The 27,717-nt window shown below is 36.8% G+C and overlaps 1 protein-coding gene across 1 annotated transcript in view; it reads right to left on the reverse strand.

The window, feature by feature from the left end:
- Positions 1 to 27,232, reverse strand: part of DARS1 (aspartyl-tRNA synthetase 1) — a 58,581-nt gene extending 31,349 nt beyond the window's left edge. Inside the window, exons 1-4 of the mRNA XM_008516930.2 lie at positions 26,873 to 27,232; positions 24,488 to 24,545; positions 21,336 to 21,428; positions 10,604 to 10,706 (exon numbers count right to left, since the gene is read on the reverse strand). Of these exons, the coding sequence (XP_008515152.2) occupies positions 10,604 to 10,706; positions 21,336 to 21,428; positions 24,488 to 24,545; positions 26,873 to 26,938 (320 nt within the window). The 5' untranslated portion in view covers positions 26,939 to 27,232. The remainder of the gene's footprint in view (positions 1 to 10,603; positions 10,707 to 21,335; positions 21,429 to 24,487; positions 24,546 to 26,872) is intronic.
- Between the last annotated feature and the right edge of the window lie 485 nt (positions 27,233 to 27,717).

Consider the following 27,717-nt stretch of genomic DNA (forward strand, 5'->3'; position numbering starts at 1 on the left):
AAATATTCATTTGAATTACCTCATGCTTCACTGGTCCTCAAATTTCTAAAGTAAGCTAAAAATATCTGTAAGTAAGGATTTTTGCCTTATTTAAATAACAAAATCCCTCAGAGTTTATGTGTTGTTGTTCATGCGCTATTTTTAGTCTTAATAGAAGGTTGATAACATATTAAGCAATGGAACTCATAGTGTTTTCCAAATTTTTCTTTTCTAATTGTAATTATACTTTGAAACTAAGGGATAAAGAGGAATGAGATCCCGAAGAGTTTAGTGAAACAATGAAAATACAGGCAGCCTATAAACCTCTATTTTCATTGTAAAGTAGAATATATGCTACTGGGCCCAGCTGAAGAATAAAAAACAATTGTTGTGTCACAAATACACAACACACTCTTTAACGTTGTGTTAGATTATGAGATCAGGAGTCTATGGGGCAGGGAGTTTGTGGGGCATCTGTAGGGCAAGAGAAACAAAGAGTTGGGCAACAGTGAACAAGATGCAGTGAGAGTAGTTCTACGAATGGAACTGGGGTTGAGTGAGCGTAAAAGGGGACAAAAAAAACTAGGAGAAAGTGGAGAGACTGATAAAAAGACGTGAGGTCCAAGAGAAGACTGGAGGCACGGGAGAGGCAGAAAGGTAGCAGGTATTGAGAATGGCCACTGGAGTTTAAAATGAAGTCCGAAGGGCAAAATCCATGCTGCGGCCTCAGGAGTCAGTTGTTAAAATGAAGTAATGGTGATGATAGTGGAAGAAAAGTAAGAATTTCAAGGCTAAGGTGTTCCATATGGACACTTGAAAACATTTAGAATGAGAGGATTACTTGGAAAGGGGGGAGCAGAATACTATCAGCCAGAAAAATAAAATGGTTTTCAGTAAAACAACTTATTTTAGTCTTTGGGCTTTTCATAAACTCAAAAGGCTGGAACTTCTCTCCAATTTACTTTACACAGATAAGCTTAGGAGACACTGCCAGCTGCCTATCCAAACCCACTCTCCCTTTCTTTATTGCTACAGAGCCCCATCCCTGCTCAGCATCCACTCTTCGTCTGGCCAAGTGCTCCAAGAGAAGGTGAGCCCAACCTCGCTCCAAAGAGTAGGCTGTGTTTAGTCCCAGGCCATCCTGGGAATTTACTCCAGATTGATGATATAATTTCCACATAGTTTCTCAAACTAGGAAGTTTAAAATCGTTTTTCACTTCTTTCTTTTCCTCACTCCCACACATATGAGGTCAGCAGAAGATAAGACTCATATTTTTACCCACTCACTGGGCAATGTTCTCTTTCAAGAGTATAGTCAGCTTTGCTATAACACTTGTTTTGAAAATGTGAATTAATTCCAACACAATTGATATATTAGGGATCAATCAGAGCATAATGAGAATTTTGTGGTTTGCCTATGCCAGATTTCATCAGTGAGAAACACTACATCAATGCAGACAACTGTACTCAGGTGAACTCAGCCACAAGAATACATAAAACACACACCTCAAACATCTACCTGAGTTATAAGCCACATCCACCCACATCTGGTGGTCCAACTTTCCTTCTCATTTCAGACAGCCTTCCTTCCACCATCTCACAATAATTTACAAGCTGCAACTCTTTTGACACCCACTTCCATAAGGAAACAGCATGTCTTTTTATCTAAAAGTGTGATATTTATTGTAGTGTTTAAGTATTTCTCAACCATTCAACATGTATAAAACTATTCTACTTTTTTTTTTCCTGAGGAAGATTAGCCCTGAGCTAACATCTGTTGCCAATCTTCCTTTTTTTTTTGCTTGAGGAAGATTAGTCCTGACCTAACATCTGTTCCAGTCTTCCTCCACTTTATACGTGGGTTGCTGCCACAACACAGCTAATGAGTGGTGTAGGTCTGTGCCCAGGATCCAAACTCATGAACCTGGGCTGCCAAAGTAGAGTGTGCTGCACTTAACCACCACACCATGGGGCCAGCCCCTCTGTTTTTTAAAAAAATTAGGTTCTTTTTATAAAACTATGTTGCTGATGAAGTTTTTGACTATTGTGCTATTAACCTATTTTCTACATAAACCTTGAGGTTTTTATTGCATAATTTTGCATAGTGCAGTGATTTTTAAGAATGTATGTGTTACAATACAGCAGAATTGACTAAACATGAGCACCACTCTACAAAAAGTTAACCAAAAGGACACTCATACCTGAATGCCCCAAGATCTCCTCCCTTGCCTGCAATAGAGCAATTCTAGGATAGGATTTTAGTTTGTACAAGTGTATAACAAGAGCCTGATGTGTTAAGGAACAGCATCAGTTACCAAGCCAAACTCTCATTTCTTTCCTGCATCCAGAATCTTAGTAAAGGATAACTTATTTTAAACTCTGAGCCTGTGGCCTATTTTCTACATCAGTTGCATACACCATGCAGCTGCTTTGTTGAGTGACTTTATGCTTTACTTCTCACAACGGAGTGATAAGAATGTGTAAGATGCACCGTGTGGCAGTGCTGATGATGACAAGAAAAAACGGCAAAAGACTGAGCAAAAGTAGGTGCAATTATTAAATTTGCCTAGTAAATTTTGGATTTCATGTTTATAATTATAGCTATCAATTATATTGAAATTATTCAAGAAAAATAACTATCTTTGCAAACATGAAACTCTCTATTTTCTAACTACCTTTCCACCCACTGGGGTTTTTTTTGGTGAGGAAGATTCGCCCTGAGCTAACATCTGTGGCCAATCTTACTTTTTTGCTTGAAGAAGAACAGCCCTGAGCTAAAATCTGTGCCAATCCTCCTCTATTTTGTATGTGGGATAGCTGATGAGTGGAGTAGGTCTGCACCTGGGATACGAACCATGAACCCAGGCCACCAAAGTGGAGCGGGTGGAACTTTAACCCCTGGGCCACAGGGCCAGCCCCTGCTTGCCCTCACTGTTTTTATAGCATGCTTTTAAACAATGGGGTGATTCCTTAGGAAGGCAACTACTACTCTATAGCAGAGGAGACAAGTTCATTAGTATTACTAATGGTTAGAAAACTTTTTAATTCCTCCTTTGGTAAACCGTTTTTAGCATCAATTTACAACAACAAAAAAATCTTCCTTATTACTTTATAATCAGTTACACTTTTTAAACCAAAATTATTATTTTTCATCAGTTCTGGTTCCTAGTAACTCGGGGGCAGTATCTCAAAGTCATTATCACCCTCAAGAAATAAAATAGCTATCTACTCCTTGAGGGTATATACCAGAATAAACAGCACACTCTAGAAAAGATACTTTTGAGGCAGAAAGCAATGGGGCTTCCATTTCTCAGTTACCAACATATTTTAATGACATTGAGGTTATATTCTAAGTGAGCTATAATGTGGAGGGCTTTGAACTAATATCATTATACCATCTCAGAGAGGCAGGATGATACAGACTAGAGGAGTGTAAGCCCTAGAGTCAAAGAGGCCTTAGTCAAAACACTCTATATTTTAAGTCTCGAGTTCCTCATCTGTAAAAACAGACCAAAAAATCCAAAAGCAGACAAACAAAATGATAAAATACTATCTGTACCTCATAGTGCTGCTGTGAGCATCAAGGGGGAAAACGCAAGTATGGCACTTTGCAGGTCCATATTTAGCGTACAGTAATAGTTAGCTACTGCTGCTACTGTTTCATCATAAGCAAACCTGCTGTTTTGTCATTCCCCCTGTATATCAGATAGGGAAGCTGCTGGTGACCACTGCATCCCAAAAAAGTGAAAAATTCATGCTAGACAATGGAAAGCTTGGCAAGACAAAGCAAGAATATCATTATACTGAATTTTAATTGTAGATTAAATTTCTTAAATATTAAAAACAATATTTCACATGCAATACAAGTCTAGGTGTGTGTGTGAGGGGGCTTTTTCCCATGGCCTTTCATCTAAAATATACATGGCACCTGTTACAGAGGTCACTGAAGAATATTCCACCAAAATTCACATAATCCACCCAAAATACTCAAGATAACGGAAGGTTAGCAGCATAACCTTTGTATGGAATAGTGGTTTTTACCTTTTTTTGGTGAGAAGATTAGCCCTGAGCTAACATCTGTTGCCAATCTTCCTCTTTTTGCTTGAGGAAGATTGTCCCTGAGCTAACACTGTGGCAATCTTCCTCTATTTTGTATGTGGGATACTGCCACAGCATGGCTTGATGAGTCGTATGTAGGTCTGTGCCTGGGATCTGAACCCATGAACCTGGGGCTGCCAAAGTGGAGCACACGAACTTAACCACTACGCCACTGGGCTGGCCCCTACCTTTTATTTCACATTATCTTAGGTACCACACATCTAAGCCCTCTAAGTGCTTTATTATGTTAGATCGTCACAGTAAAGGCCTAAAATATGTAAGAAATCCTATTATTTTGATATATGATGATTGTTACTTGTTAATAGTAGGAATAAACTTGGGAGTTGGTGAAAGGTAGGTGATGACCCAAATTATAATTTAGGTAGTCATCAGTTCATATTTTTTAAAACTATTCCCATTGTATTCCTATTTAACTCCTTCTACACCAAAAAGATAAATAATGGTGAAAAAGACACTACACTGAGCTTTTCTTTCTGCATATTTACATATATTTACATAAACATATACATATATTTACAGCAAAAGTAATTATTAAAATTTTAACACTTATAGAAACTTGAGTATTACAGGTTTTCAGCAAAACTGGCAAAAATTTATCTTTCTTGTTGTCAGAAATAATTTGTTGAATCTTACTATACCCAATGAGAAACGTGCTCCACAGATGTACACAACCACTCCCATTCAAACTAATTTTCAAATCTTGGGAAAGGTGTATTAGATTAGTTAGAAAAGAGGACAGGCTATAAAGTTGCTACACACTAGGTTTCCGAGTATTGCACCAACAAAAAATGCTTCAATGATGTAAATTAAATGTACGATTCACTGAGGCAAAGAATTCAAAATGCCCAAACACGAAAAACCATATATTTGCCAGTTAAATCAAACAGCATCCCAAAGACACAAATTATGTAAGTATTTTTAAAAATAGGAAACCAGCTTTTGATAATAAAAACCTATATTCCAATTCTAAGCTAGGTACAACCTTGGATTACACGTCAAGTAACTTCTTTCAATTGCAGTGAATTAGTACGATACTCAATCTCAGACTTCTATATTCCCAGGCAAACAGAAATAAAGATGTTTAAAGAGGGTTTTAGCTCTAAAGAACTAAGCAAGACTAGCATACAGTAAACAATTTATGAAGTCATGCGGCTAGCTAGTGGGGAGCCAAGTCTCTGGAGTCTCTGGCCCTCTATTACACCCAGCTGCCCATCGGTGCTTCGTAAGAATTAAAGGTTTAACTTAGCAGTTCTATGATGACTTGTTTTTTGTTTTTTTTTTTAAAGGAAATCTCAAGAAACTTTTTTTTTTTTTTTTAAGATTTTATTATTTTTCTTTTTCTCCACAAAGCCCCCTGGTACATAGTTGTATATTCTTCGTTGTGGGTCCTTCTAGTTGTGGCATGTGGGATGCTACCTCAGCGTGGTTTGATGAGCAGTGCCATGTCCGCGCCCAGGATTCGAACCAACGAAACACTGGGCCGCCTGCAGTGGAGAGCGCGAACTTAACCACTGGGCCACGGGGCCAGCCCCTGATGACTTATTTTGTGAACTCATTTTTCTTCACCAAAACCCCAAGAATTTTAAGTTCAAAACAAGCTTGGTAAGAATAAAGCACTACTCCATATGGCACAGACCAGTGGTCCTCAAACTACTACACAGGCTCTCTTCAGCAGAACAAAAACACCAGGAACCCTCCTCAGTGAGCATTTAAATTAGTTTTATCACATTACTTAAATACCTACAAATATAAAACTAGCATAAATGCCTTATGCTTATAGCTCTTAACTTTTAATCAAAGCAAAATTTTAAGGAAAATAAAAACAATTATTAAAACCAAAAAATGTAAATTAACAGTAGTAATTTAAAATTCACTAGAATTAAATTCCTGACAGTTGGCTTACTTATAAAGCTGTAGCCTCAGATCCAGTTCTATATTTGATCTGTTTCTGCATTTTTACTTTAATACTAGTAACGTGAAGAATGCCTGTTCACAATTACAGAAAACATCAACTTTGAGTTGGTTCAGGATACAAGGCCTCATAATTAATCAAAATTTTGCAAAGAGCAATCCAAGAATGACAATTTAAATAAAGTATCAGCCGATAATTTTATAAAACTATCTTGTCATATGAAAATTAATAATGCAGAATTGTTAATTGAAATTTGAATCTAATGGGTATCTGATAACTATTGGAACTGGAAATAGAAACATGTTTCTTTGCATGGAAACTATTATACTATTAGTGACCTGCAGCCCTCATACAGGCAAAAACAGGATTCAATAAATCTGCTTGAATGGCAAGGTTTGTTTGTTTATTGTTTTTTTTTCGGTGATGAAGAGTGGCCCTGGGCTAACATCTGTTGCCAATCTTCTTGCTTGAGGAAGACTGTCCCTGAGCTAACATCTGTGGCAGTCTTCCTCCATTTTGTATGTGGGATGCTACCACAGTATGGCTTGATGAGCTGTGTGTAGGTCCATGCCTGGGATCTGAACCCGCAAACCCCGGGCCACTGAAGCAGAGCACGTGATCTTAACCACTAGGCCACCAGGCCAGCCCCTTGAATGGCATAGGCTTTTAAAAGTTCAGGATGCCTATCAAGTACTATCAAGTACTACCTAGCAACCCAGCTCGTTCAGATTGTGACACTATTCAAACTACAGTGAAACCTTCATTTGTACAGAACATGGGTATCATTTGGCTTCAGGTGGCATGAACACAATTGCAAATATGCCAGTAAATGCTAAATGGAAGTAGTGAATTCACACAGAAGATCTCTGTTATAAGTTAACCTTTAAAATGATATGGAACAATACTCTTATATAACTTTATTTATCAAAATATACACTAAAATTTAAAAAAAACATAGAATACTCCCAGTCTCCTAAGAACATATCTGTGGACTCCAAAGAAATGAAAAGAGAAACCAATCAATGAGGATTATGAAGGACAGGGGCTTAAGCTAAGAGACAAAGAATGAGGATTTAATGAATAAAGCCAAAGCCTTTAAAATCAGAGGTAAAGTAAGAAAAGAGGTCATTGCAAATATGGAGAGGTGGTCCCATCTGAAGAGTGTATGTTGGGAAGTAGTGGTAAATAATATTGCAGCGAGGGAACTAGCAGGCAGAATTAATATTCGACATGGTTGGAAATAGGAAGCTATTAAAGATTTTAGATCAAAATAACACTTAAAAAGAAACTTTTGGCATGTATGGACTTAAGGAGGAAGCAGAAAGAGTCTGTCTCTCTCAATAAAGATTAGTTTAATAGATGATTGGACTATTTTGTTCTAACCCAACTAACATGCGGTAGAAATTATAAAAAATAACACTAAAAAGCGAAAAAATTTTTGAAGCCAAATACCTCAAAAAACTCATTTGGAGAGACAAATAGAAGACTTTATTCTCAAATGTTTTTCAACATTTTAGTAAATAATTATAACATTACTTTCATTCTGGTTGCATATCTGAAAACTGGATTATCTTTCACGCTTAACAACGAAAGTCCACGTGAACTTAAGGTTTCAGCAGTATGGTCTAACAATAATAAGTGAGCAGTTAGGCCACAGCAGGTTATAAAATTCTTAGTCTTCATCTGTTAATATCAAATAGAGGAAGTCCTTTTTATTCTTATTTAGGATTTAATAATAACGTTACACCTGAGATTCTTGTTTTACAGAAGTGCCAGCTCACCAAACAGCACTGCCAGAGCAAAGATCTCAAAGATAAATGTATGAAAGCGATCTTAATCTTTGTTTCCACACTCATTTTAAATAAAACATACTGTTTATGTTAAGCCTAGCCAGCAAAGATAATTTTTAAGAAAACAATTCTGAAGAATGAAGAAAAAAACCAACAAATATTTTCCTTAAATAAGTTCTGAAAGCTCCTCAGAATTTACATTACAACTTCACTTGATTTATTATTATTCATGAAAAGAGCACGTAATTTTCAAAGTAAAATTTTTTCTGTTTTTGATTTTACTCTTGAAAACTCAATACTTTGAATATAAGATCATACTACTGGCTTTCTGTCGGAAGGGGTATGTGCCTTAGTCTTCTATTACCAAGAAGGATCAGGATTTCTGAACTGCCTCAGAATTACAGCCTAAAATCACATTAAAAAGACCAACTGACTGACCTATCAAGAGCAGGAAATCATGTTCTGAAGAAAGTTATCTTTTCAACCAACCACGAAAATTAAAAACTCATCATTTTTCACCAGTCTTATGCATGATCATTTTCCTTTTCCACAAGGTAGCAAAAGCTATTAAAATAGTTACTCCTAATTATTTAGGCTAGATACCTTAACATATGAGTAGTGCCAAAAGTTTATTAATTATAACCTAAGTACCACACGTTAAATCTATTGTATAAAATTGGCTCCATTCACTTGTCCATAACCACTCAGAGGCTTTATAATTTGCAACAGCTCTATTATGAAACCATCTTTTCTCATACATTACTAATTAAATAAAGTCCAATTTTTTTAAAGGGACTAAAAATAGCTACATGTTTTTTGCCTTAAAGAAAAAATCCAAGTCACAACTTAATTGTTAAGCCTGAATTGTATCTAGATCTTGACTGAGTTCCATCTCAGGATTATGAAATCCAGGCTAAGTTATCTAAATTTTTCCCTTCTCTAAAAGAAAGATCACCCTTACACTATCCCATTTAGATGAAAGCCTTTCTTTATATATTATAAGGGTATTAATGGACTGTTCTGTTTGGGAGACCATTTGCAAGTAACTCTTCTAGCTGGTAAGCTCTGTTTGACATCTGATCCGGTCAATTGCTGTTAGTCAACTCCGGGGAGTTTCTGAGGAGAACCAAGAGAACAAACAACTATTTGTGGGCTACTTTAACCTGTCTACTTCTAAAGACATCAAATGAATTGACTGTCCTCTTGTTAGTAGAGTGCCTCTTAGTGAATATTAAGGGTAAGTGGGATTTTCAAAAGAATTTTAGACTAGAATTTTTTGTTTAGGAATGTAACATTGAGGTTATAATGCAGTTTAATGGAAAAATATATTCTATATAAAACTGCCAGCTTTGTATATTGGTTTTCAGAACCAATTTAATACATAAAAGACAAAAGTATAAAGGTTGTTGATTTCCATGGCCTCTTTTAATAGAAGGCTCTCTGTGTAGATAAAGTTTATTTCTAGGGACCAAGTTTATTTATGTCCCACCTCCTAGGACACAGATTGACATTAAAAGACTAGATGACAAACACACCCCACAAGCACACACTCTTACAGACTATGAGATGAAAATAGAAAACCTAATTATCAAAAGATACAGGGAGAAGAGATGAAAGTGACAGTCTCTGGGCACCAGGACTGGGAGACAGGGAGAGGTGAGGCTACTGTACTAGCAGTACTAATACTATGGAGTTCATCAGTGAATGGATGTAATTAATGGCACTGGAGTTTTTAAACCAGAGCACAGGTATTGCTATGATACAATAAAACTAAATTTGATAAACAAATCAACCAAAACCAGTTGCTAAGCATCTACTATATGTAAAACACTGTGCTGAGGGAGTCAGGGAGGGCCCAAACATAAATCAGAATGTAAAATTAGATCATTTTTAGTTTCCTTATAGTTCTAAAATTGATAATTCTATCTATACTAGCTCATCTTTAAAAGCATACATTTAAAGAACAGAGATAAAAATCAACAGAAAAAATATTTATAACATTTACTCTAGATTGAATTTCTTTCTTTTAAAAAACATTTACACCTATGAAGTACTCTCTTACTTAAAATGTAAAGATGGTCCATTTTCCCAAGTCTTCTTTGTTATCATGGAAATAAAATTTCGATTGAGAAAAACATATAAACAAAACTAGCCACAATATCAACTACTATTACCTTAGAGCTACAGCATGCACAACCACTATGCTATCTCTATATCCTGCCTCCTGCAAACTGAACAAAACAATGCACTTCTACAGAACTCGAGCCAGACAGCAACACTTTTGTGGGGAGAAGAAAGCAATTTTTACTTTTTTGTAAACCCTTTTGGTGTCAAAGTTAAAAGCTGTAACATGTTATAACATTTTTTTTACTTCCTTCAGGAGGGAATCATTTACAAAACTACATTCCTTTTATAGTCTTTAATTATTCAGTTAGAAAACTTGTTGCTTAATATGCAAATCTCAAACTGAGGGAGGGAGGAAACGAAGCTCAACAAACACAACAAAATAAAGTTGCTCTGCTATGTTGAGGCTGCCAGGCTTTTTGTTACTCTACTTGAAAGTAAATGTGACTTGTCTGTAAAGAGTGCTGCTTCAGCAGTTCCAAATGAATTTCAAGCCTGTGTTCCATATTTTCTCTTTTGTAAGTTTAATGTATTCAGTAACACTGAACTGACAATTTAAATAACTACATTTTTGAACAAACGAAGCATTGATGTTAATGTATGAAAATGGTCCAAACCCCTGGGAGTCCTGGTTCCCACCATTGTTTATTCTGACAACAGGATATAATTGCTTACTTACTTGGCAGCAAATTTAACCATCTGCTTGCTTGCATGGTCTCCCACTGCCACAAGAGCCTGGACATTAAACTGCTGCTGACGTAGGACTAAGAAACACTGCTTTCCTGAATAAGACAGAAAGAACACAAGCGTACTAAGGACATGTTACTTCACGTCTTACGAAGAAGGAATATGCTTCTCTACTTTAAAATTGGGCCAAAATTTACTATACTCATCAGTGTATACTATACACACGTGTATCTGGTTTCTACAGCCAAAACACTCAAACCTCTCAAATGACAAGCTTTAAAGAGATTCACGTTCCTACTATGAGTAACAAAAAATGCTTTTAACATGTTTGTTATGAGAACATAGGCAAATCACTAATTTGAAAAAAATATTATAAATCAAGAAAATTATTGTCATTGCATTGATTTATTAAACAAATTTCAAGTAACTTCAGATCAATTTCAACGTTTATTCAACAGCTAATACATTCTACAGGCAAAGGCACTGTGCTAACCACCGTGGGAGCTTCAATGATACCATCACAAAAGTACTAATAGAGTGCTTAGTAACAAGAACACAAGCATTCTATGGGGGCGGTCCATTTTACCTCCTAGCAAAGTACATTTTAAAGAGCATTTAGAATGACAGGCTAGTTTCTTTCATGTTCTATTTTCCTCATTTTTCCTTTATCATCTTTCTAATAATCCTTCATCCTTTATAACAGTTCCACTTTTTTTTTTTCACTTCAAGTGACTGACTTTGTCTATAAAAGATCATTCTCTTTATGCCCTATAACCAGTTTTATTTTTACATATTCTGGGCCTCTTGATTTCCCCTCTTTTCATAAGGAACTGTCATTCCTTATTCTTAACTTTTTGAAAAATATTATTCATAACAGTTTTCAGTCACTATGTATCCTTGTGACATCCCTTTCCTCCAAACTAGATCCTTTCAAAGTCCCAGATCAAGTTTTGGGAAACTATTTCCTCATAAAACAAGTGAAATCTTTTCAAGACCACTTTTCTCATCAGACTATCTTGCAAAACATCAAAAGAAGATTTTGGTTTTGAGAATTATCTTTTATACTGAGAATTAGTCAAACAAAAAGGCAAGCAGACTTATAGTTATTACTTTCAACACACACTATTTTAAGTGCAAGTCGTACAGCAATCATGAGTTAAAAAAACACAGACATAATCTATGGACTCCCAAGTCATATATGATTGATGTACTTTTACCACTAAATAGACATTTTCTCTTTCCTTTGGAGTATGAGCCAGTCACAAAGTAAAATCTTAAAAAAGAAAGTTAGATGTACTGAACAAATTCAAAGGAATTTTAAGATACTGAAAGGACAAAGATTGTTATGATAGAGAAATCTGCAGATGGATCCAAATAACATTATCCCAGGAACTACTGAAACCACAGCCAGATTATTAACTGACTTAGAACAGAACGTTAGTGTGACATGGAAGGTAACGTGCAGGGTTTAGTTGAGTACTTTAGCTGCTCTGAAAGTGCAGACAGAAGCAGCAGAGACCTAGCTGCACTACAAAGCCATCCTGTGACGAACTCCAACGCTATACAGACGACTCTGAGAGAATGGAGAATTTAGAGGACTTACCAAGGGCGAGCACAGGAAAACGTCTCTGGATCGGCACTAGGGGGTAACGTTAGTGTAAGGGTTTGGTCAAGAGTAAAAGCTTTGAAATCAAAAAGACCTAGGATCATATCCTATCACTTCCTGTGAAGCAGCCTGTGGGAAAATTAGTAAACTACTTAATGCCTCAGTTCTTCATCTGTAAAGTGGAGAAAATAACAGTATATTACTATGGGGTTTTCTGCTATCATCTCGAGGATTACATAAGTAACATGTTTACAGTTGTGACAGACAATCAATTAATGTTAACTATGAATTAATGTTATTAATAAATGTTAATTATTATCATTAATAGCACCACTGCCACTGGCTACTTATTTGAGGATTCATTACCATTCCTATTTCACAGCTGTATTACTTTGTGCAAAAACTATGCCGGGTGCTGAGAACACAGAGTAAATATTTGTTAGGCACTCATGATAGACTATTACATGAAAAAAAGTGATAAAACCATATATATTGTATAAACCCAATATTGTTTGTGTAAGAAGTATATTAAAATTGATTGTGCAGGAAAAAACCCACCAAAAGGTGAAAGTGATTGTATAGGAAAAAAACACCATAATGTGGCCATTAACAGATGGTGAAATTATAGGAAATTATTCTGTTCTTCGTATTTTCCTGTATTTTCTGAACTTTCTACAATAAGCATGTACTACTTTGCTAATCAGAAAAAATAATTTTTAAGAGAACAATACAGTCAGAGAGGTAGTTGTAGAAGAAGGGTAAGGATTAAAAGGAAGTCCTGGCCATGTTCAAGATTCAACACAAGCAGTAAGTAGAACCTGGGAAGTTCTGAGAGGCGAAATATAGAAGCAAATGCACTCCCTAAGATTTGACATGCCTGCTAGGGAAAAGAAATCATGAAATTTATGGTTATGGTTGACATGAAGAATGCTGACTATTCTCTTTTAATGTTTAATGTGTTTATTGTACGTAATTCTAAAAATTAAACCTCTTATTTTAAAAAAGTCAACAGAGGGGCCGCCTGGTGGCATAGTGGTTAAGTTTGCCCACTCTGCTTTAGTGGCCCTGGGTTCACAGGTTTGAACCCTGGGCACGGACCTGCATACTGTTCATCAAGCCATGCTGTGGCAGCATCCCACATACAAAATAGAGGAAGAATGGCAACAGATGTTAGCTCAGGGCCAACCTTCCTCATCATAAAAAAAAAAAGCTAACAGATGGGAGGAAGGGAATGAATTAGTGAGACAAGTACCATGAGCATACTATGTTATAAACCTACAGTAAGTAAAAATATACCAGCACAAAAACGAATCAATGAAGTATAAGAACTGAGAACAGACTCTATTGGAGAAAAGAGATTCTAATTCTAGATGGAATTCAAGAGATTAAAAAAAAACCCAAAATAAAAAACTGAGTAAAAAATGAAACAATATTAAACTACAGAATAGAGGAGGAGAGACCTTTCTAAGTTTAAGAAATACAGAACGTCTATACACAAAAAATTAAAAGAAAACACTGGGAAAAAATATTTGCTGAATGACATATAACCTATATGAGTTAATATCTTTAATGCATAAAGATCTTAAAGGTTTATGAGTAAAGAACACTGAGATCACAATAGATAAATGGGCAATGGACCAGAATAGATAACTTGAAAGAAAAAGAAAAAGACACTAGTAAGGAAAAAAATGTTACTGGAAACGAAAGTAATGCAAGTTAAAGCAAACAATGACACATTATTTACATCTTAAAGTAGCAAAGATTTAAAAATATATACTATTATCCAACGCTTGGGAGAATTAAGTGAAAAATGTTCCTTTATTAACTTGCTGATGGTAAGGTAAACTTGCACATGCTTTTAGAGAACAATTTAGCAATGGGCATTAAAAGGCTTAAAAATGTTCTCTTTGACTTAAATACATTTCTTACAATTTATGTTACGGAAATTAAGTATGGAAGAAGTCTTAGTGACAAAGATGTTCACAACAGTATCAATCACCTACAAGAACTGAAGTTCTCTTGTCACTCACTTCATACTTATGTCGTCTTCCCTAGTGGAACAGGTCTACCTGTGACTCTAATGCTATAGTTCTCAAGTTTTCTGTGTTCAAAGCACTTTCGAACACTAGACCCTTGATGGTTCACTCAAAAAGAGTTTTAAAAGACAAAAAACAAAACAAAACACAATTGGTAGTGGTTTCCTGGTAATAGAACTGTCCGCTCAGACCCCTAACAAGTACTTTTGAGACCATGTTCTTGCCAGGTGTTAGTAAACAAAACTCTTCTTTCTTCGGCTCTGGTTGGCGACACGCTGCGCTGCGTGATCTGCTTGCTTCAGCGTTTTGCAAGGCACTAGCTTACAGACACTGGTGAGTGATAACAAGGAGCAGTGCGTATGACCCCTTTCACATAAATTTAAAAAGCAAAGGACATACACATGCTTGTAAACGCATTTTTTTCCCTGTAAAAATACACAAGAAACAACAGGGGTTATTTTGGGGGGAAGAGACCGTGAGGGCATAGAGGGGCTAGAATTTTGAGACTTCTATTTTTCATTTTATATCTTTCTGTACTACTGGAATTCTTATTTTTGCTATATCCATATGTTATTTTTTATTCTAAGAAGAAAATATGTAATTTCTCAGTTTAGCAAAAAGTTCTCAGTCCATAAGTTGGTATAGGAAATTTATAGGACAGATTAATCAACTGCTAAATATTACTCATCTTTCTTCTTGGAACTCTCCAACCAGGAGACAGTTTATAGAAAGGAAAAGAAAGTCAGTGTTCAAAACAAAAAATGAACGAATTCACTATTTTTAGATATCTGAAATTTAAGTCCTTAACAGTTAAAAGTTTGTGTTGCATTTTGTTTCTTAAGTTTTTAGAAGTGGTTTCTTTCTTAAATTTACACAAGAGTACTGTTTTAGAAAAATGCAAAGTTAGAAACGTTCTTTTATAGCACCAGGTGCAATTTTTATTTCCAAGCTGAAGAACAAACATGGTAGGTAGTCAGGACAAAAGGTTTTTTTACTCTCATGTCCTTATGTTGATGGCTCAGTGATGAAGGGGGCTTTTGTGGGAGAACTAGGTTATCAAAGATGTGAAGCAATCTTATGTTTTCATCTCTTCCTACTCTCTTTTGGCTTGCCAAGCTCCTGAATTCATTATTTAGATAATGTACCCCAACTTCCTAGTAACCAACATTAACATTTTCCTTCAGCATTTATGTTAATCTATTAGGGACTAAAACAGCAAAGATCTAAAGGTTTTGAAGTACTTTCCATTTATTTCTCCTGAAATATTTTTGCATGGGTATACGCTGAAGTTCTGACCTTTGGTATTAAAAATCCTAAACTATTTGACTTTAAAATAAACTAGCTATTTTGGAAGTATAAGAATTTAGGAAGAATAGCATGGAAAGGAAATTATTTTGTGCCAATGACTTCCATGTAGTATGTATAAAATTTGAAAGGAACCACACATATTTCAATTACTCTTTCAATATGCAGACTTAGCTCATAAGGTTTCACAATTGAAAGACACTAATCATAAGCATATCATTAAGAGTTAAAAATTTCTCCTTACTCCTATATAAAACACTTGATTTAGGGATGTCATACATAAACCTACTATAAGAAACCTGATCTTAATTTTTAAAAATGTCTCAGACACTGTCCTTAATTTAAGGAAAAAGTACACAGATATTTGCTATACAGCCTTTTTTTTTTGCATAACAGGATTCTAGTTGTCATACTTTTGACACTATGATTTCGACACTTCCATTTCCTTATGCATGTTTTTGCAGAGTTTTGCTCTACTTGAAATTGCTAGCGTGGGCTGTTTTTCCAAGTCCAGTTTTAAAGTGTCACTACTTCTGGAGTTGAAGTCCATGAATGATTCCAAATAAGTCACATTTATTGACCTAATTTTTCCTATGTAAGACATAGGAAGAAAGGAGTAGCAGCAATCAGGGTTTCACAAATTCAAAGCACAAGATTTCATTAACTTTTTTTGTAATCTACTTCGGCAGAAATCAAAAACACTGACAATCCTTACTGGCAAGGATATGGACAAAGTGGCACTGTCACATTTGTGGGAGTATAACTGAGTACAGCTTTTTGGGAGGGTTCTCTGGTATCTGAATCTATTAAATATTTGCATACCCTTCAAGCCAGCAATGTCACTTTTAGATATCTATCTTGGATATACTGCCTTATGTAGATCTATAACTACTATCATGGAAGGATCTGCATGAAACACTGTTAACTGAAAATAAAAGTTATTGAACATGTAAAATATGCTATCTATAGAAAATAAGACAAATTAAAACTTACACACATAAAACAAAAAACTGTATGTACATATGTATGCGTGTGTGTTGCATATGTGCATTTAAAGAAATTTTTGGAAAGTGCACAAATTATTAAGCATTAATATCAAAGATTGGGGCAGAGAACAGGCAGTAGAGAAGAAAAAAGGGAATACTATTTCTGTATTCTTTGAAAAATTCATGTGAAAATATTAATAGATTACTTGGGTAACTTACAGCTTAAACACACACACATAATCTTAAAAACAAAATAGGATTTTCCAATTAAAAATTATGAAAACCAAATTAATGCAAAATTCCAAAAAAATACTATTGAAACTTAACCTAGTCCTATACTAAAAGAATAGCACCCATACCTTTGCCAAATTCAGTTTATTCCAAGAACCCAAAAATGGCTCAACATTAAGAAATCCATTATTGTAAATCATTACAATTACACATAGTTGATTTTTGTTATTTGTGTTATATTCTATAAAGTCACCAGCAACAATGAATTAGCTAATATTGTACCAGTGCTCCTGGGAAAAATGCAGGGTTAGGTTCCTGTGAGCCTCTGGTCACAATATTTTCATTAGTCCATCAATATATAACCTTGCTTTGTGTGTGTTTCTGTTTAAAGGCAACTTATTTAATACACATTGTTGATTCATTAACATTGAACTCATGGCCAACAGCAGTATAACTCATGCTTGAACAAAGCTTATCCAACACACATATTTTCTCTTTAAGGCATATTATAGTTTTCTTGCACTTAGGAACACTAGAAAAGACCTCAGCTCTGTGCCTGGAAGACATTTTAAACAGCCAAATCACCAACAAAAAGCACAAAACTGTGAAGAACACGGCATTAAATAGATTGTGAAAAGGATACTTGTTTATAAGAGCTAATACAAGATGGCAGAGCTTTGCTGTGTTTGACCTCAGCTGCGAATGTGTGCATTGGGCGACTCAAACTTTTTGCTACTCTGCACACGCATATGTCTGGTATGTCTGAATGACAGTGAAAGTACAAGTACAGTCGTGTGCCGCATAATGTTTCAGTCAACAAAACTGCATATATAATGGTGGTCCATAAGATTATAATGGAGCCAAAAAATTCCTATCGCCTAGTGGCACTGTCGCAAGAGAAAAGGAAACTGCAGGAGAAAAAAACGAAGAAGAACCCCCAAGAAAATTCACAGTAAAAGGTTTAGCAGAAGCTTTTGCAGACCCCAACAAGCTCTTCAAAAAGTTTAAAAACATGGACCTCAATATCAAAAGATTTTCATTAATAGGAATGTTCATGGTGCATCTGCTTACAAGCGAATCCATGATAAAAAAAAAGAAACAAACCAAGCAAACCACCACGGACATATTTCTGAAAAGAGTGACACCCCCATGAGAGCCTCAGGCAGGTCCTTCAGGAGGTATTCCAGAAGAAGGCATTGCTATCACAGATGACAGTTTGAAGCGTGTTCCTGCTCCTGAAGACCTTTCAGTGGGACAAGATGTGGAGGTGGAAGACAGTGATATTGATGATCCTGACCCTGTGCAGGCCTGGGCTAATGTGTGGGTGTAGGGGGGTGTGTGTGTGTGTGTGTGTGTGTCTTAGCTTAAAAAAAAAAAAAGTTTAAAAAGTAAAAAAAATTTAAAAATTTTAAAAGTAGAAAAAAGCTCATAGAATAATGAAAGAAAATATTTTTGTACAGCTGTACACTGTGTATTTTAAGCTAAGAGTTATTACCAAATAGTCAAAAAGCTAAAAAAATTTATAAAGTAAAAAAGTTACAGTTAGCTACAGTTATTATTGAAGAAAGAAAAACTTTTTTTTAAATAAATTTAGCGTAGACTAAGTATACAGTGTTTACAAAGTCTACAGCAGTGTACGGGGATGTCCTAGGTCTGCACATTCACTCACCACTCACTGGCTCACCCAGAGCAACTTCCAGTCCTACAAGCTCCTTTCATGGTAAGTGCTCTGTATAGGTGTACCATTTTTTCTGTTTTATGCCATATTTTTACCGTGCCTTTTCTATGTTTAGACACAAAAATACTTACCACTGTGTTACAACTGCCCACAGTATTCAGTACAGAAACATGCTGTATAGGGTTGTAGCCTAGGAGCAACAGGCTATCCCACACATTTTAGCAACCAGGTGAATTTGCAAATACACAATCCATGAATAATGAGGATCAACTGTATTTTTAGTTTTTTATTATATGGAAAATTTCAAACAAACACAAAAGCAGAGAGAATAGTATAATGAACCTCTCAATCCACTCAACACAATTATATTTTGAGGGAAAAAAATTGCTGGAAAAAGCTCTGATAAAATTTAACATCAATTCTTGGTAACAGAAAACTTGGACTAGAAGAAAGCTTCTTTTAATCTACTTTTTAAATTTTGGCACTGTTGTCTAGTGACATTTTACGCAGAACACCTAAAGTCATAAAATAACTCATCAGGAGTAAGATAAACATTTGAAAGAAAGGGATGAAATGATCCTTTCTTATAAATGATACCAATGTCTACCTATAATCCCCAGGTATTTCAATAATTATCAACTCTTGCTGTTCTTGTTTTAGCTTTACCCCAATCCACTAATCCCTCAAATCCTGTACAACTTTGAAGCAAACCCCAGCCACATTACTTCATTTGTACATAATTCAGTATGGATCCCTAAGAAATAAGATCTTCTTAAAAATAACGTTACATTTCTATTATCTCAATGAAAAGAAATGAACAATTTTTTAACATCAAATATCCAGTAAATATTTAAATTCCCAACAGTCTCAGGTGTACCCTTTTTTTCTGTATATTTAAATTAGGATCCAAATAAGTGACTGGTTGAGAGATACTGTAAGTCCATTTTAATCTACAGGTTCCCCCTCCCTTTTCAATTTATTTGTTGAAGAGACCAGGTTATTTCTGCCCAGTAGTTTTCTATAATCTAGATTTTACTGACTGCATCCCCATTGTCATAACGTGCTCCTTTTTCTGCTGTTTTTCCTCTAACTTGGTAGTTAGATCTAAAGGCTTAATGAGATTCAGGTACAATTTTTTTGGGCAAGACTATTTTATTGGGTGGTATTCTTTCAGGAAGAGACATAAAATATTTTTGATGGTCTCTCTACTGTGTCGTTAGCAATCACTGATGATCAATGCCTAGATAACTTACTAGGGGCAAAATGGTGATGTTCTAACATTCTTTTTTGATTTTATTAGCTGGAATACTTCTCCAGAGACACTTCCCCACATCTACCATTTGATTAGCCAGTGATATACAATTCATACAGAAATGATACTTTCATTTACTTGTTCAAAATAATGAGCTTATCCCATTGGCGACCAACTGGGTCTTCCATTTGTTTGCCTTACCATTATTATAAACTTATGGATTTAAACATATCTGATGCGTCTCAATTCACTGCAGTTATCCTTACTGATACTCAGGGTGTTCCATTTTTGGGATGGGTGTAAAGGGAAGTACTCTTGGTTCAGACTTACATGTAGCAGGCACTCTATCTTTTAATTTGCTAAATAACTATGTTTAGGAAACAAAGTGCCTAGTTTGAACAGAACAAAGGCTCCCAGTCTAACGGGAGAAAGAAAAATAAATTAAGGATTACAATACGTTGTGACTACCTATTGGTAGAATAAATGGCCCAATCTTTCAGGAAGGCAAAAAAGTTAAAACTCTATCAGTATTCTCCTCAAAGTCCAACAGTATTTATCTATTTGGGGGGAGGATATTGGAAGAATAGACAAACTCTTACTAGTAGTAATCCAGAGAGAGATATGTATAAAACGTTGGAATTTTAAAAATAATGGGCCTATATAATTCTATAAGTATTTTCAAACACAATGTAAGAAATGCTACAACATAGAATGTATTAAATACCATAGAAGCAATAACTGTGCCAGGGAGACGGTGTCTTAGAAAGCTTCTGGATTCTGTTCGTATTCCACCAACGACTACGAGAAGTTGGGCAAGGAGCTTTACCATTCTGAGCCTCAGTCTCCTCATTTATAAAGTGGAACAGCAATGTCTATTCTGCCTACTTCACAAATTTGTAGGAATGATCAAATGTGAAAATGTTTGTGAAAAGTATAAAGTTATAAATGAATACAAGGGTCATTAATATTTTTAGACAATTCTGAATACTAGGCAAGGACAATTTTCCATAAGGAACTGAGGTTTGTCTAAACTACCCTAATCGTTCTTCTCTATTGTTAATGCTAAGTTCTTAGTACTGTCCAATAGAATTTCTACAACAATAAAAAGATTCCGTATTTGTGCTGTCTGTCCAATACGGGAGCAGCTAGCCACTATGGCTATTAAGCTCTCAAAATCCAGTTAGGGACGGAGCTATTCAATTTTAATTTAAATTTTAATAGCTACATGTAGCCAGTGGCTGCTGTACTGGACAACCCAGTCTTACAGCCTTCTCTCTCTCCCACCTCTCTATCTAAATATTAGAATATTAACAAATGAAAAGCTTCTCAAAAACATTATTCTTTCAAAATACTAAACTTTTGAGAGATGTAAAAAAGTACCTTAAAGTACCAGAAAAGTACCTTAAAGTCTTAAACTGCATCTTAGTCTTTAAGGTCAAATTATTTTTAAGGATATCTTATAAGAACCTAAAACCATATTAACCACAGACTAATACTTTACAGTGATTTAAGAAAGAAAACAGGCGTTTCTGTTTTGTTTTTAAAGATTTACTTTGGTCTGTGAGGAATCTGCAAAACAAAAACTTCAGAGTCCTTATCCAAAGGGCTTTAATCATTAAATCAATCTTACCTTTAGCTCTGCTTGTATGAACTCTTGCACGCACCCAAACAACTTCATCAGCTTTTTTTACTGTCAAGTTGCTAACTCGAACCAAAACTCGATCTGCAGCAAATAAGGGAAACAATTTTGTAACTAATAATTTACAAAAAGATCATAATTATTTTGGTTTGATAGCTAGCATAAGTACTTGGTATTATCTTAAATAATTTTCAGTCTCTGACAATACCTTCTTTTCTATCACCCTCCATGTGCAATTTGCCTCAAGTTTTGTGAATTGTACTTTCTAAATGTATCTCTAAAATCTATCCAACTCTCTTTCATCTTCATTGCCACCATCCCAAACCAAAGTACTATCATCTCTTGAATAAACTACAGCAATAGCTTTCTAACTGGCAATCCCCTGATCCCCTAATTCAGTCTACATGGGACTCAGAGTTTCAAAATGTAAATCTGCTGAACACTTCAATGACCTATAAGGTCAAATACAGCCTGTCTTCAGCTGCCTTTGCCTAAGTGGACATGGTATTTTTGCTTGCCTGCCATAGTAGGTAAGTCAGCTAGCCACAGGGTAGGATTCTCTGCTAGGCCTGGAGAGTCATAGTACTCCATTCCCCAGGACAAAGTGACTGCTCCAGGGAAGGGCATGTCACTCAAACTGAGCTAATCAAAGTCCTCCTCTGGGACATAATAATATTGAGATACTAGAAATGAAGCTCTCTTCCCTGGGGTTGCTGACTTGAGATGGTGTAAGCCCATGGCTACAGCCACCACCTTTCCTACTACCTGAGTTTGTAGGATGAGAGAATGAAGCAAATAACCTAAAGGAAGCAGAGCCAAGAAGTGGAGACAGAAAGCCCTGAAGATGCTGCTTGAGCCTCTGGATCCAATCATGCCTTATGCCATTTCACACTTTGTTTCCTATAGTTATATGAGCCAATAAATTTCCCCTTTGGCTGTAAGTGAGCCCCAACAATTATTCCCCCCAATACTAATAACAAAGTATTATATCCATATTAGGTCCCCCAAACAGCAAAACTGTAACAAAACAACTATTATATGAAGGTAGTGATATGAGGCATTCATGATCCAGAAATCATTTCGTTATCATTTTAAATATGCAATAATTTTAATATCAGAGAAAATAAAAGTATTAATTAAAAACATAGTAATAAACATGACATCACAATGAGTAATGAAAGATCTCTATTCTCAAAGATTATGTTGCCTAATTGTAACCAAATCTGTCCATATCACATGCAACAAAACCTAGTTACTACAATACTAAAAATACCTTTGAGTGTGATATTATAATGAAATCAGATTATATTTTACCTGCTATGTCTAAATGTATTTATAATTTGTCTCTTGAAGCAAAGATGCAGCTTAGAGAGAATATGATGTACAGGAAAATACCATGGTTCTCATTGCCAAAAGGAAAGAGAATGAATGAAGAATTTTTAAGCCAATGGGCATCACAAGAGAATTTCTGCCACACACTGCCAACGGATCTTAGAGTTAAGCCAACTTCCAAGTCTGCTGTGTAAACTCAGGCAAGACAAAGTGTGAAAGAGACAAGACAGACAAAGCAGCATAAAATTTTAAAAGACAGATTTAAAAATGCCAAGACTGAAAAAGCAAATGACTTACTAACTAGGAATCAAAACACAAAACCAAATGAAACAGAACATCAATCTAAGAGAAGACTTATAAATAAATGTCAGAATAACGGTAATTTTACTATTACTTTGGAAAAGAAAGAGTAATGGCCCTTCTTTCAGGTGGCATTCGAATTAGCATAGAGGTTCTCAACCTTTAACATATCCACATGTACTTGGGGCACGCATCACACTCCCACCAATATGACTGGCTGAGGCAGTGATCAATGGCAGTAGGGTTTCAGTTCGAAAAACTACTGCATCCTCCACACTTGTAGGTCACTAGCATTAGAATAAAGCAATTTGCAGAAATAGAAGCAGATGGCAAAAGAAACTTTATGTTGAGTAAAGCATTAGAATTTTAGCAGAATAAAACCAAAAGCAGAATTTTACTGTTATGTTACTATAATCAGAGTACACACATAGTTTATCTTTCCCTCTGGTGGGGAGAGCTGGTGAACAGAAGACAGTGGTCTGGATTTGCCAGCCAAACGGTAACAGTAATTATGGCAGTGAGTGATTGGGGCGTACGTAAGAGAATGAAACGTCAGTGAGCTTCTTTGTGTTACAGCTCAAGGAACTACACTTCAGGAAGACACCTAAGCTGGAAAAAAGTCTCAAATGACCCCTCCTGCTTGTCCTGGCAGGGAAATGTCATCTTCTATATCATATTGCTTGTATCCTATTTTATACTCAACTATTTCACTTCACCATCTTTATCTTTTGGAAATGGTCTATTTTTAGCAAACTATTTTAGTCTTTATTTTTCACACTTTTCCAACAAAGTTGAGAAGGAAAAGTAATTTTGTGATCATGAAATAAATTGAATCCAAAATAACAATAAAACGGACCTGGAGGTATATCAGAGCCAAAACATAAAATTCATAGGCAGGCCTCTAAATTAGAAGTACTTAGTAGTTCCAATGCACCTCAACTTAAAGGTCTAATTTAGGGTGTCCACCAAAATAAAAATGTCTGCTAAATAGTTGAGTAAGATAAATCTGTTGAAATTATACATAAAAAATAGAAATAAAAGGCAAATATTTACAAATAGAAAAACCTACAGGTTTGAGAGAAATAATTAATATGTGACAAGTCAATTTCGAAGGAATTTAATAAAGTCAAGGGTGAAAAGGATATAGCTTCATAAAGCATGCAAAAAGGTAGCATATGATGAAGGCAGTTATTATTAACCATTCTTTTATCTCCTAGGCCAGAGTTAACATCTTAGTTAAATCTTTTACCTAATCACATAGGAATATCTTTTTAACATAATTTACCGTTTAAAATATACTTATTTAACGTATCTTCTTCCTTTTCTAGATTAAGGACCCTAAACTGACAATGTTTATTTAGAGTTACGGCATCTGCTTCGGTTATTAACGTCATTTAAGCTTTTCAGAGTTATGCCTTTAGTTACGCCAACCTTGCTTAAAACTTCATGAAGAGTTTTCCTGGAATTAGAAAGGAAAAAAGAACCTTATTTATTATCACATAACTACTAACCTGGTTTTTCCTGTGATTGTATCATTGAAGATACTCCGTATCTTTCTTTAGCAAAATCCTGCAAAAAAATGTTTTTGCATTATGATTTTTTATTTAAACACTAATGGCACAGTAAACACAAAAATACAAGTAATAGATATAAAAATGAATTCACTGCAACTTTCAGGACCACGTCATTAACTCAGAAAGACGGTAGTTTTAAAGTGGGGAAATGTGTCCTGTCATTTACACACGTTCTCTGTAGAAAAAGGATAAGCACTCAGTTTCTGGTTAGTTTTGAAGATCACCACTCCTGGACGGATATACCATACATAATAGCACTCTCAGAAAAAATTTATGCACATGTACAACACATCTCAACTACCTTCTTCAAAAAGGATATTAAACTACTTCAAAGCAGGGATATAAATTTCCTCCATGAAGGGAGTAGGATGAGTACCACAGTTTTATTAACTTCCTATTACAGGAAGAGATGTTCAAAGAGAAGCAACGTTTCTGGGTAAGCTTTCTGAGCACCAGATGTTCACAGTTTTTAGAAATTGGAGATGTTGGATATAAGCTAACTACAACTTTCCTTTTGTAAAACACGATAAAAAAATTCACCAGCTTCCTGTCTCTAAAAACCAGCCTCAGCATACCAGGTTGCAAGTGGTTCAACACTGACAGTATCAAATTTCTTGTTAGAGATTTAAAGTCTGGAACAGGAAAGAGGGGACCTAGTGTCCAGACTATTATTAACAAACTATACTTATTAAATAGCTAAGTGGCCTTTTATTTTAATCTCTCTTTACCTCTAAAATGATCTCTTATGAACCTTCTAGCTATAAAGTGACGTTAACACTGCCACGATGTCTACCTTATATCTAGCCATTGTGTTTACACCTCACTTATCACTTGGGTACTAATACACCCAAGTGATATCTTGTATCTAGACCTTCGCTATTTGCAAGGGGTCACTGCTATATATTTATCAGATCAAGAATACATAAAAATAATTTTTTTAGGGCCAGCCCTGTGGCCGAGTGGTTAAGGTCGTGAGCTCTGCTTCGGTGGCCCATGGTTTTGCTGGCTAAGATCCTGGGCACGGACATGGCACCACTCATCAGGCCACGGTGAGGCGGCATCCCACATGCCACAACTGGAAGGACCCACAACTAAAATATACAACTATGTATTGGGGGGGATTTGGGGAGCAAAAGCAGCAAAAAAAAAAAAAGATTGGCAACAGTTGTTAGCTCAGGTGCCAATCTTTAAAAAAGAAAGATAACTTTTTTAGATTTTACCAAGGAACTTTAAGGTGTTTTGACACAATTAGTTTCTATCACTCTACAGCTATCTCTTGGAATCCTCCCCTTTAGATATGGATTTGATTTGTTTATACCAAAATAACTGACAACACATTAAGGTGCTTACTGAGCTATTTTTTTGTGGTTTTTTTGCCAATGAAAAAAAAATACACCTTAAAGATAAAGATAACCCCAGCCCTAGTAGAAAGGTAAGTCACACAATGTAGCATCAGAGAGCATAAGCAGTTACACTGTGTGAACAGAAAAAAAAAAGAGGTCATTTATTAATACTGATCATGTATCAACAACTCTTATTCCATCTCACATTCTTCTGATAACCCATTCCTCACGTAGCCTATCACAAATTCATAATTCCGCAATAGAAAAACAGCCCGGTAGAGATTAAGGCTCAATTTTACTACAGCACACATAACTTGTAAGATGGTTTCAAACTTTCTTTCCTGAAAAGCACTGAAGGACCAGTGGGTGTTATGAATTACCCATATGATTTTGGGTCACTTCATCTCAGATGCATCCTCTGCAGACTTCCCTATCTACCTCACTGGGTCACTTAGAGAAAGGAAATAATGACAAGCGTTCTTTAAAGGTGTCACATGGAAAACGATCATGAAACATACTAGCAGATCGTTTTACGAAGTACTGTCACTCTTTGCAAATAGGAACAGGAGGGCTGAGCAAAAATCCATTACTCGTGGACGCTAAAATTTTCCGGGTAGCATGCCGGATTACGTGAGGGACGTGCCTAACCCAGGGAGGCTTAAGTGTGACCCCGCCACTCCCACTTTCGGGGCAGTTGACGCTTCACGTCCACCCCATCCCGGGGACAAGCTTCTTGAAGGCCAGGCCTCCCAGGCGCCCCCGTGAGAAATGCGACGCGGAGTGGGTCTGGCCACGTTGCTGGCGCAAGAGCCCTGGAGGCCCGGTGACGGCTCTGGGCGCCCAGACCCTAAGCCCGCGGCCTGCAGACCAAGCGCCGACAGGGACCCCGAGGGCAGGGCCCCGCTCACCCTACGCCCTCCCTCAGCGCAGTCCGGCCCCGGGGTCTGTCCTCCCAGGCCCCGGGAAGGAGGAAACCCACTTCCGCCGCGTCCATGATCTCCCGCGGCTTCTCCTGACTCTTGCGGCTGGCGTCGGCGCTGGGCATCGGGACAACTGGACCGGGCAGCGGTCACCACCCTCCCTCGCAGGCTTCCGTAGGGCAGACCCAAGGGGCTTCTCCCTCCAGCACAGTCTCCGCCCTCCCGGAACTCCAGATACAGCACACGCGCTCGGACTCCGCGTGGAGGGTCAGCTCTGGAAAGATCGCGAGAACCGCAGCTCTCTCGAGATCCCGGAGCAGTGTAAGGAGGACTGCGGCGCGCCGCCGTCTCCTCCGCTTGCCCCGCCTCTGTGCTGTTCGCCGGGAGTCGGAGGGAATCCCCGGGACTTCGTTATAGTCTCCTGGGATTGGCTCTAAGGGGGCGTGGGGGGGGGCGTGGAGTGCCGGTGTACCAGAGGGCGCGTGATGGAACTCCGTTGCTTTTTAGCTGTATGCCAACTAGGACTTCTGCTCTGTTCTCTCTTCGTGTTTATCGAGCCCTCCTGGCTTTAACCGCAGGCTATTCGCTAAAACACCCACCCAAGCTCAGGCCTCGGCTTTTCAAACTTCCTTGGGCTTCCCGCCCCTCGCTTTCCCCAGCGGCGGTGTAGCTGCCTGGGATCATAGGAGACCTCCTCACAACCTGCTGCTCTGTGCATTGGGACACAGGAGAGCTGGGTTACAGGCATTTGGCTTACTAAGGTAGGATTGGGTACCGGTACCCAAGTGGTAAGTGACGTGTAAACACAATGGCAACCCCCCCCCCTCCCCCCCACACACACAGTTGCACCGGTTGCCTCGACCTGTTGCATTGGTAGAGGCAGTGCATGGTGTTGGTTGTCCGA

The sequence above is a fragment of the Equus przewalskii genome, chromosome 17 (genome assembly GCF_037783145.1).
Source record: "Equus przewalskii isolate Varuska chromosome 17, EquPr2, whole genome shotgun sequence".
Taxonomy (NCBI): domain Eukaryota; kingdom Metazoa; phylum Chordata; class Mammalia; order Perissodactyla; family Equidae; genus Equus; species Equus przewalskii.